Source organism: Hydra viridissima, unplaced genomic scaffold (assembly GCF_058129835.1).
Source record: "Hydra viridissima isolate aposymbiotic clone 2 unplaced genomic scaffold, HvirCarnegie_v1 scaffold_9, whole genome shotgun sequence".
In the NCBI taxonomy this organism is placed as follows: Eukaryota; Metazoa; Cnidaria; class Hydrozoa; order Anthoathecata; family Hydridae; genus Hydra; species Hydra viridissima.
The window spans coordinates 7,660,708-7,671,567 of NW_028324308.1; the positions used below are offsets into that span (position 1 = coordinate 7,660,708).

At 33.5% G+C, this 10,860-nt stretch overlaps 2 protein-coding genes across 2 annotated transcripts; both read left to right on the plus strand.

Moving 5' to 3' along the window:
* The first annotated feature begins 1,337 nt into the window (after nucleotides 1-1,337).
* On the plus strand, nucleotides 1,338-4,058 carry LOC149883825 (uncharacterized). The gene is made up of 2 exons (XM_090098644.1): nucleotides 1,338-1,959; nucleotides 2,006-4,058. The coding sequence occupies exons 1-2, from the start codon at nucleotides 1,338-1,340 to the stop codon at nucleotides 3,874-3,876; spliced, it is 2,493 nt and encodes an 830-aa protein (XP_089954770.1). The 3' UTR covers nucleotides 3,877-4,058.
* Nucleotides 4,059-4,560: 502 nt separating this feature from the next.
* Nucleotides 4,561-9,753, plus strand: LOC145185760 (uncharacterized). Its single transcript, XM_090098888.1, has 12 exons — nucleotides 4,561-4,693; nucleotides 4,855-4,942; nucleotides 5,523-5,645; nucleotides 5,796-6,017; nucleotides 6,465-6,689; nucleotides 6,803-6,921; nucleotides 7,073-7,256; nucleotides 7,416-7,497; nucleotides 7,777-8,018; nucleotides 8,598-8,834; nucleotides 8,943-9,090; nucleotides 9,513-9,753. Exons 2-12 carry the CDS (start codon nucleotides 4,885-4,887, stop codon nucleotides 9,652-9,654), a joined length of 1,782 nt encoding a protein of 593 aa, XP_089955014.1. The 5' UTR covers nucleotides 4,561-4,693; nucleotides 4,855-4,884; the 3' UTR covers nucleotides 9,655-9,753.
* The last annotated feature ends 1,107 nt before the right edge of the window (nucleotides 9,754-10,860 follow it).

The following is a 10,860-nucleotide window of genomic DNA, read 5'->3' on the forward strand; positions in this document are numbered from 1 at the left end:
CTAAAGAAGATTTAGTTAATTAAATTGAGCAAGCAATAACAAACATTACACAAAAAAAAACAGCTACAGCCATCGACAATTTGTTGGCTTAACTCTTTCTCTGTTTGCCAAAAATTTGTATTATGGTCATATAGAATGATGCTAATGACCGAAGAATTGTTAGTCACTTTCTTGCCTAATTAAAAGTAATCTTACTGTACAATCAAGATTAATTACCTTTCGCCTGAAATTTAAAATGATTTTATTTGACTTTATGCCAAGAAGTTGAAGGAATGTGTAGAAATTGTAAATATTAAAGAATCGTTTTAAAAATTTTTATATCTAATTGTTGAAAAATTTTTATATTTAATTGTTATATAGAAAACCTGTAATTTCGGAAAGTTCTAGAACATTTGATGACGTTAGGGATTTAATAGCTTTAATAGATTTACCAATAAGAATTGTAAATATGTGTTTGTGGTGATTTATGACGGTTTGTGGAAGGATATTTTGGGAAAAGCATGGGGTATATATAAAGGAGAAAATTTGTAAAAAGGGAGAGTTAGTTAGAAGAGAAAATTATTGCTATTTAGTGAGTTGTTGATTGCGAGAAAAAAACTACAAGCTAGCCGGGCCATGGAACCAAGTATGAGATTGTTTGATATGTTTGAAACGTATGATGGCACTTCGGATGCTGCTGTTTGGATTCAACGAACAAAAGTGATTGCTGAAATTCAGAACTTAAAGCTTGAACTACTTTTTCCGATTCTTCTCAGAGAAGCTGCTTATGCAGTATACGATGCTTTAACCGCGGAAGTCAAAAAAGATGTAGTGGAAGTCGAGCGTGTGTTATTAGCGGCGTTTTCTATAGATGCCTACACTGCATATGAACTATTCACAAAACGAAAATTATGTGACGAAGAAAAAGTTGACGTGTTTTTAGCTGATTTAAGACGATTAGCCTATCTAGCTAAATTACCAGAGGAGTCTGTGCGTTTGGCGTTTGTTGTGGGTTTGCCAGAAGTCTTATCATCAAGATTTCGAGCCGTAATGGACCCGATTGATAAAATGTTACCCAGAGTGAGAGCTGCTATGAACTGTGCAAATGTGATTGACAGTGATGCTGTTGGCGCTGTGTCTAGACGCCATGCTACAAAAACTGCGTTAGTGTGTTACAACTGTAAAGGTTTGAATCACATTGCAAAGAACTGTTCGCTTGCGAAGAGCTTGTCTCCGAAGACTGTTAGATGTTTTAAATGTGGTGAGGAAGGACACATTGCATCGAAATGCTGGAAGCTGCAGGGAAACGATTGCAGGAGCGAGGTATCTGCGCTACCTCGTTCCTGAACATCGGTGGAATGAGCGCATTATCTGTTATTCGTTTGAAAGTTAACGGTATGGTTGCGACAGCGTTAGTAGACACAGGGTGTTCGAAGACAATTTTGAATAAAAAATTCCTGCCCAGAAGTCAATGTAGGTACTCAAACTCTCAAAAGGTAGTAACGTTTGAAGGAAAGGTTCATCAGTGCACTGGGTCAGCGGTCGTGATTCTTGAGGTTGATGGCATTAAAGCACGTGATCAGGTTATTTTAGTGGATTTCCAACCGTTTGGAGTCGATATGATGCTTGGAATGAGTTCCATTAAGTTACTAGGAGGAGTATCCATCTCTCCTTTGGGAAAAGCGAAGTTCGGATTAAGTTACTGTGGAGCAACGGCTTTGAACAAGAACAAAGTCAAGAAAATCGAAATAAAAAAGAAAGATCATGAAGCAGTTTTTAATGGTGCTGAATGGAGAGTCAAATGGAAATGGAGAGATGGAGAAGCGATACCAACCGATTGTATAATAAAGTGGCACAGTACGGAATTCCACAATACGCTAGAGCAGACTATGAAAACGAACTACAGGAATGGATTGATCGGAAATGGTTACGTGGTGAACGTCCGCTTATGTAGACGACATTTTCGTAGACGAAAGTGTGGTGAGTCTTGATTATGTCAAGAGGCATTTTTTGAAATATGGTTTAGAGAGTAAAGATGGTGAGCAGATTGATGATAATGGAGTTCGTGTGTTAGGATTGTGTGTGCGCAAGGTTGGTAACAAACTGATGTGGTCCAGAGGGAATCGAGTTGATGCTATCTCGCAAAAGTTAACCAGGAGAGTTGTGTTTTCAATCTGTGGACAGTTGGTAGGACATTTACCCGTGTGTGGTTGGTTGCGAGTGATTTGTAGTCTCTTGAAGAGGAAAGCTGTCAGTCTGACGACGGGTTGGGACGATGATGTTTGTGATGAGAACGTTAAGTGGGTGCTTCAGGAAGTATTTGCTGAGGTGGAACGCTGCGAGCCTGCTTGTGGTGATTGGGCTGTGCGTGGCGATGAGGGAAAAGTGTGGGTTGATGCCAGTTCTTTAGCGATTGGTGCTCTTATTCAAGTTGGGGAGACTACTGTGGAGGATGCAACATGGCTGCGAAAAGAAACGTCTGATGTTCATATAAACATGGCAGAACTAGACGCTGTGATACGGGGAATGAATATGGCTCTGATGTGGAAGCTGAAGAAAGTGACTGTTTTTACCGATTCCGTGACTGTGTACCACTGGGTTTCTGACGCCCTCACGGGAAAATCAAGGTTGAGATCAAAAGCGACGGGGGAAATGCTGATTCGAAGAAGACTGAGCGTGTTGCAACAACTAATTGAAGAATACGATGTTAGCGTCGAGGTGAAACTCATTCCTTCTAAAGATAATTTGGCCGACGCATTAACTAGAGTTCGCAGCAGATGGCTCAACAAACTGACTGTGCCAGAGTGTCGGAATAGTTGCATGGGAGTCGCAGCTACGAAGGCTGAAGCTATTTCCAATATACACAAAAGAACTGGACATTTTGGAGTGAATCGAACGTTAAACTTTGTTCGTAAAACAATTCCGACTGCTACTGAAAACGATGTTCGAAGTGTGATAAAAAATTGCGAACCATGTCAGTCAATAGATCCAGCGCCAATACGGTGGGAAAAAGGAAAATTGGATGTTAAAGGAAACTGGGAGAGATTGGCCATGGATATCACGCATTATGGCACTGACAAGTTTTTGAGTCTAATTGATTGTGGACCTTCAAAATACGCGTTGTGGCGACAATTATCGAGCTCATACGGAAGTGTTGCCATAGTCCGAATACTCCGTCTTGTTTTTTGTGAACGTGGAGCACCGTCTGAGATATTAACTGACAATGAGCCAACATTTAAGACTAAAGAGATAAGGAGTTTCCTTGATAGTTGGGGAGTGCAAATTAGATATAGAGCCGCTTTTTATCCTGAAGGAAATGGAATTGTGGAAAGAAACCACCGTACGATCAAGAGAATAGCAGAACGATCAAAAATGTCGATACCGGAAGCACTATATTGGTACAATGTCTCAGCCGACAAAAATGGTGCAAGCCCGATGGGCAAAATATACAGCTACCCCATTGGTGTGAAAGGATTGAAAAAAGAGAATCTTCCTGCACGAAATGTCCTGAACGAGAGATTTCGAATTGGCGATAAAGTCTGGCTGAAACCACCAAATGCGAGGTGCCATACAAAGTGGCAACCAGCTACGGTAACTCGGAATGCGTTAAACCAAACCGTAGAAGTGAACGGCATTCCGCGTCATGTGAAACATGTTAGACCTCGAACTGATACTCAGCCCTACATTATCCCTGATGAGGAAGTAGAGATGAATGTTGAAACTGATCAAGTGGACGCTGAAAACCAAGGAGATCCAATTAAAGATGTATTAGAGACGAACGAGGAAAATATCGACGCTGAAGATAGACCCCAAGAAATCGACATGCTTTTGCGACGGAGTGGTCGGGAACGGCGCATGCCTTCGAAATACCTTGATTACTATTTGGATGATCCGTAAGGATCAAGGAGGAGTGTAATTTCGGAAAGTTCTAGAACATTTGATGACGTTAGGGATTTAATAGCTTTAATAGATTTACCAATAAGAATTGTAAATATGTGTTTGTGGTGATTTATGACGGTTTGTGGAAGGATATTTTGGGAAAAGCATGGGGTATATATAAAGGAGAAAATTTGTAAAAAGGGAGAGTTAGTTAGAAGAGAAAATTATTGCTATTTAGTGAGTTGTTGATTGCGAGAAAAAAACTACAAAACCATTTCAAACATGCAGCAACTCTTGAAAGAATTATTGTTAATTAACTGGAAAATGACAACTTAACTCTTTCTCTGATTGCCACTCTCAACATTACTACAATCCTGCTATGATGGCCAGTCAAATATCAGGCCTTTAACAATTGACCACGGTATGAAGTTACAGTAAACTATTGTTTGTCAATTATGATAACAATTGCTTCAACTCTGCAGGAGTTCAAACAAAAATCCAACAGTAATTTATTTCTTTGGTATAAAATCGAGAAAATATGTTATAACTCTTTATAAACTTCGCTGAGAAAAACTAAAGAACAGTCTTCTCAAAGAGTGGTAAATTGGCATTCCTGATTTTTTCAAGAGGTTCAACCAGAATACTCTCAAGAAAGTCGGAAATAGTAAATTAAGGTAGGATTGGCCAACTTAGTATGAAGAGCAGATGGCAACCGTAAGGAATCGAAAGTGAAGTTTGAACTTTAAATTAGAGTCAATTAGATGGAAATACACATCTACACTATAAAAGCACACATTTAGATCGCCATAATGAAAAAAATTTTCCTTAGAGAGGAGTAAGTGGTTATTGTCATTTTACATCTTTTATACTTCATTATTATAAATGCTTTATTTTATCAGACAGCATTTGGATCAAGTTTCATACACTTCATTTTTTCCTGATTATTTTTCCTGATATGCCTTGGAAAGCTCTGTTTTTTGATTTTTTAAATTTTAGATTAAAAAAAAAACAAAACAAAACCAAAGTATGATTATTAGTATATTTATCATTGCAATACAAATATTAATAGTTTCATCATTGCAAGGTAAGTTATGGTCTATTTTTCTTTTTTTCCCTTTGAGAACTAGGATAGTAAATTTTATTATCAAGATGTTATTTTTCTTTTTCTAATATACTTGGTATTTTTTGCCATCTATTACCTTTTTCCATGTTTGTTTATTTGGATTAAACTTGCCTCATTCCGAAAGCTCATATGAATCTAACATATATGCAAAGCACACATGTGATCATGCCATGGTATAATTAGTTGGATAAGACCTAAGTATACCCAAGTATCGAGCATCAAAGTATTTTCCTTTTTAAGAGATATTTCTTAAATATCTTTTTTATGTTTGTTTAGAGAAATAAAATTTTGAATAGTAGTTAAGAGCTAAGACCTTTTACTCCTTACTTTATTAGTGTGTGCTCTTTTTTTATATTTTGTACATATTACTCACAAAGTTCTTATAAATAGTTATGATTTTTTTTTTTTTTATATATATATGTACTGTGAGAGTTTAATTTTAGGTATTAATCCTAGTTTCCCTCCCATAGAAATGTTAATATCTAGTTCTAAAAACAACAAAATGCCATAATATATATATTTTTTAATTTCTAAAACAAAGGGACTCCATTGAATAACAACAGACACAATGAAACTAAAGATGTCGATGACCTGGAATTCTCCCCTGGTGGATCTTATTTTTACACAAATTATCTGGTGCAAAATCGTGCTGCAGTTATAAGAGGTGAAATTCAGCATTTTGATAATAAACCTTACATAAAAGAATCATATTGATCTTGGAAACATTTTTATATTTTTATTTAATTTTTTATTTATTTATTTCATCTTAAATGTGTTGACTGTTAAATCTATGCATACTTAACATTATGTTTAGGTGGTGCAAAAGATTGGAATTCTGTCCGCTACTGGCACAATAGCTCTTATGTAAAAGAACAATATGCTACATCACATATCCAATTATTTAATGGTGCTACATCAACATTCGATAAAGTTTTATTTGAACAAGAAGAATTTGTTAGTTTTCTAGCAAAAGAGAGCAATATTCTTCATGATGTTCATCTTCCATTAGTTCTTCATTGTAATGATTATATTCAAAGTATGGTTCTTAAATTTGAACCGATGAGGGAACTTATTTCCTTCTTTTTCTTTCTCTTCCCTTTCCTTATAATAGTTACCAAGTTAAATTTTATGGGTTGACACAAGCCTTGCTCTAAGGTTTTTTCCTCCATTTAATTTCTTTAATTAAGAAAGTTGTTTTAATGAATTATTCTATTCTAAATCTTACTTTAAAATAAAGCTTTCTCATAGCATTTAATTCTTTATGCTACTCACATTTTTAGAATTTCACATAAAACTTGTTAGTTTTAAGAAGGTTTTTGTTAAATATTTCTCATTTGGTAGAATACTAAAACTATTTTTTATACTTAAAATGTCATTCCAAAATCTCTTTTGCTTAATCTAACAAAACCTCTGTTGAGAAGTCCTGTAATATAGAAGATACTCTCTTAAGAGGTCAATTTAATTTTTTCCCTTTTTTTTATAGAGATTACTGGTGTAAAACTTCATCTTCATGAAAGAAAGAAAACAAAAATCAGTTTAAGCATGGCTGAGAACTTCATAGCTCCCCTTTTTTCTAATTTTTCAGTTATAATATTTGGTGTAAATGGTTCCTACTCTGGGGCAACTATTGAATCAATGGACATAAATAAGATTCATGACCGTTTTGATTTACTTTACATTCCTTACACTGTGGTAAATGTCAAACTAGGTAAAAATAAAATTAATAAAATAACCCACAAACTTTATAGGGTAAGAGTTTTTTACATGATTGTAATTTTGCTGTAATTATTAATGGTTTAATTTGGTCTTTGTTTTGTTTAGGTGATATTTTATATGTTCCTATCTATAAGTGGTACTATGTGTCTCCTGAACATTTAGCTAATTACATCAATATTCAAGTCAATTTCTTTGAATTAAACCATGGTGGTGATTATATTCAGGTAATTCTTGAGCTTGGTAATGTATTTAATTTGTAATGATAATTTTTAATGATAAGGCCTTCATATTTTATAAATATTATTCTTTAGTCAGAAATTTTAGTTAATGTGTAAAAATTTTTTTGATTTTTTTTTTTTTTTTTTTAAACTTTAGACTTTAAATGAATACATTGAGTTTTTATCAAATCAGCTTAAGCATCTACCATGTAACAATACACAGATTTCTTTCAAAGATATCCTTGATGTAGATTTCAATGATGACTTAGCAGTATTAAATCTGAGAATACCTAAGAAAAATGAGAGACCTGAAGATATTACTCTTGTAACAGGAAATAAAAGTGAATAATATTATTTTATAATAATTGTAAAAATTGTTTTATTTTTATTATAAATGTGAAAAAGGTCTGTGAATAACATTTTACATTCTTTCTAAAAATTAGCAGTACAGACTGAATTTTTGCTGCAAACACAATCAGTTTGTTTTGGATTTCTTTTAGTGCCAGTCCTAGGATTAGGTACTGCTTTTCTGGAAGAAAAAACAAAAGATGCAGTGAAGTATGCATTGGAAGTTGGATATAGGTAGGTTCAGTTATTTAAATACTAGTTTTTAGCCAACCAAATTAAGGATGGATGAAGGATGCAAGAAAAAACAGTGCATGCCAGTTTTTGTGGATTTTTAAATCTTCTTGTCTATAATGCAGAAGCTAGCATATGATGCATCTGCACATAAGTTGTGGCTGCATAATAAAAATATAAGCTGTGGCTGCATAATAAAAGAATTTCAGATACTCTCTAAAACTTGATTTTGAGATTTCTCAAAAAAAATTGATATTACCTGCATTTCAATTATTTTAAAAGGTTGTTTGATCTTGCCTATGGATACCCTGGGTCAGAAGTTGGTTTTGCAAAAGCTGTGGCTGCAACTAACATAATGAGAGAGGAAGTTTTTGTGGTAACTAAATTGCATCCTAAGTTCCTTGGTTTCAATGAAACACTAGATGCTATTGAGCTTTCTTTGGAAAATTTAAATACAACCTACATAGACCTATATCTTATTCATTCAATAGTATGCGATGATCTATTCCTAAAATGTACTCCAGGTAATTACTTAATGTGAACAAGTCTATACTCAGTGAAATTTTCATAATCCCACTCACAATTTTGTACTTAAAGCATGTCAAAAAAACACCATGAATTTTCTATAGTTCCATCAAAAGTAAAATTTAATCATTTTTGTTTAAAATAATGGTTCCTTAATTACTATAGTTTTTAATGTCTACATTTATACTAATTACTACACCTTGTGCTATGTTAATTTTACGACATTATCTCATTTGAAAATCCAATTCTCAGTAGGTAATATTCAACAACCTTGATTAAAATCATATGCAGTTGTATCTTTTTTACTTAATTTTTTTATTATTTACAGTGCTATGAAGGAAGGTATATAAATAACAAGTGTTAGTTAAAAATCAAAGCTTCCACATAGAACAAACAAATCAAAATTTTACTCAAATTCAATCAACTCAAATGGTCAAAACAAATTGATAAAACTTTGTATCTCCCTTAAATATCTCCCTTATATCAATTTTAAAAACTTTTTAGAATTTTGTTATAGCTTAAAATGACAAGTATTTATAAGTATTTAAGTATAGATTTAAATTGAAATCTTTTTAAAGAACCAATTGGCACATGGAAAGAAAGCTGGCGTGCGATGGAGAAAGCCAAAAGGAAGGGGAAGTTGCGAGATATAGGTGTATCAAACTTCAATACTTCTATGCTTACTGAGCTGATTGATTGGGCTGTTGAACCTATTTCAGTTGTTCAGAATTGGTTTGATCCTTTCCATTCTGACAGAGCTGTACGAAAACTCTGCGCTCAACATAACATTCGTTACATGGGGTATTCAACCCTAGGTATATCATCCTTTTTCTGTGTAATTTTTTTTGTCAAAAATTAAACACATGACAATTAGATTTAATTGTTTAACATTTAATTACACACTTATAATTAATTGGTTTTAGGGACTCAATGGCAGCGAAGTAAGATTTTGGACTATAATCCTGTGTTAGAAAGTGATGTCATATCATCAGTCTCAGCTCATTATGACTATATTCTTACTCATGTTGTATTGCGGTGGGCTATTCATAATAATGTTACTGTTATTCCACGGTATGCTTTTGTTTTTTTTTACTCAAACATTACTCTTAGGCTTAAAAAGTTCTTTGAAAACAATTTCATGCTCCATGAGGTTTATTTTGATGGTTTAATGTATCAAGAAAACTTCGCCTAAATTTAATTGGTGTTATAAATATTGAAATTTTCAGTGAGAGTGATAACAACTTTTACAGAAGGCCGGTTTCTATAAGATTTGACTAAAAGCAGCAAATATTTCTGTCATTAAGCTGAAATGATGTTTTTCAGAAAATTAAACATTGAGAGCTGATGAATTAGCTTAGGTTTAAGTAGGAAATACATACAAAAAAAATTTCTTTCAGAGGAATTTTGATGGAGAACTTTCTGTAATGCTCCAAATCTACTTCAGCTGTTTAATTGTTTAGAAACAAAAAATTTAAATATTTTTTGTTTTTTAGTTCCGCTACGCCAAACCATATATCTCAGAATTTTCGAACATTGGACCTTGTTCTTCACCCATTAGACATAGAGGCGCTAAACGAATTAGGGATTTGGATGGACGAATTGCTCGGCGAGGAAAATAATGACGATTATAATTGAATGTGAAAAATTTAATGTTTTTAATTTTTGTAACTTAATTTATTTTATTACTTGAAATTTCTTTATTCTTGTTTATTTTTTGAATATATATTTATATAATTTTTTGTGCTGTTCTTACATGATTACTATTAAAAACATTGTTGGAAATGAAGCCTCAAATTGTAGATGGTCGAATCCTAAAAACTTATGTGAACGGTCAATTAATAAAATGGTTAAACCAAATTAAGGATAGTTAAGATGAAAATAGTTGCAAATAGGAATATGATACTCAGAAAGGATATTAAAAACTAAAAACTTTACGTCAAGTGAGTTGCGAAACACGTTAAAAACCACTATTGCATCATTTAAAAAATCTATTTACCACATAGTTTTCAAAGTATTTAAATGTTTCACTTTCATATGGACCATCAAGGAGATATTACCTATAACGGGCATAGACAAAGTCAAGGAGTCCTGCCCTTCTAAGTTTTTAGTCTTCTGGCCATAAATGACTTTCTTTTACTCTCATTCTAATTATGTTTTCCTACCTTTGTTTAAGTGTTACTTAGTAATTTGGCTAAAATAATTGTAATTAGTTATATGCATAGGTAGCATTTGTCAATACTTTTTAAAGTAAAATTGGTTTGAACAGAACTAAAATATTCATCGCATTAAGCATCATTATTTCCTTTTTACAATTACTCCTGACATTAATATGAAGGCTTACTAATACCTAAACTGTCATTTTAGAGTCTGAATATTGATAGTAAGTTGTCTTCGAGTTCTCATAAAGGTCCAGATTTCTTAAGAAAGCTCGAAAATCTTGCTCGAGATCTCGATTTATCTAAAGCAAGTTGTAATGTGTTGATTAACCACTTAACGTACATCCCCGTGTCTGACACGAGCGTTCCTTTCCGGCAAATTTTGAATATGCCCGTGTCACACTCGAGTGAACGTATTTCGTTGTAAACAAATTTTTACATGCTCGTTCCCGACGCGGGTACTTATTCACGATATCTATTAAATCAATGAAAAAAAAAAACTGATCATTTTTGACAGAAAATTCCAAATTAATGTGTGCATTAAGGGGTTAAAGGAAACAACATTTCTGTTAGTAAGGTTTACAATTATAAAATCTCCAACACAACGACGTGAGCTTAGGCTATGTTGAGAGTAGAAGATAATAAAATCTCCTACACAACGGTGTGAGCTTAGGCTATGTTGAGA

What these genes read in the sequence shown, in the direction of transcription:
- LOC149883825 (XM_090098644.1), top strand. Translation starts at nt 1,338, where the DNA reads ATGAGCGCATTATCTGTTATTCGTTTGAAAGTTAACGGTATGGTTGCG. An exon ending in TTTTCGTAGACGAAAGTGTG is followed by an intron (nt 1,960 to 2,005) that starts GTGAGTCTTGAT and finishes AATATGGTTTAG; the next exon opens with AGAGTAAAGATGGTGAGCAG.
- LOC145185760 (XM_090098888.1), top strand. Translation starts at nt 4,885, where the DNA reads ATGATTATTAGTATATTTATCATTGCAATACAAATATTAATAGTTTCA. An exon ending in TGTGGTAAATGTCAAACTAG is followed by an intron (nt 6,690 to 6,802) that starts GTAAAAATAAAA and finishes TGTTTTGTTTAG; the next exon opens with GTGATATTTTATATGTTCCT. An exon ending in ATGGTGGTGATTATATTCAG is followed by an intron (nt 6,922 to 7,072) that starts GTAATTCTTGAG and finishes TTTAAACTTTAG; the next exon opens with ACTTTAAATGAATACATTGA.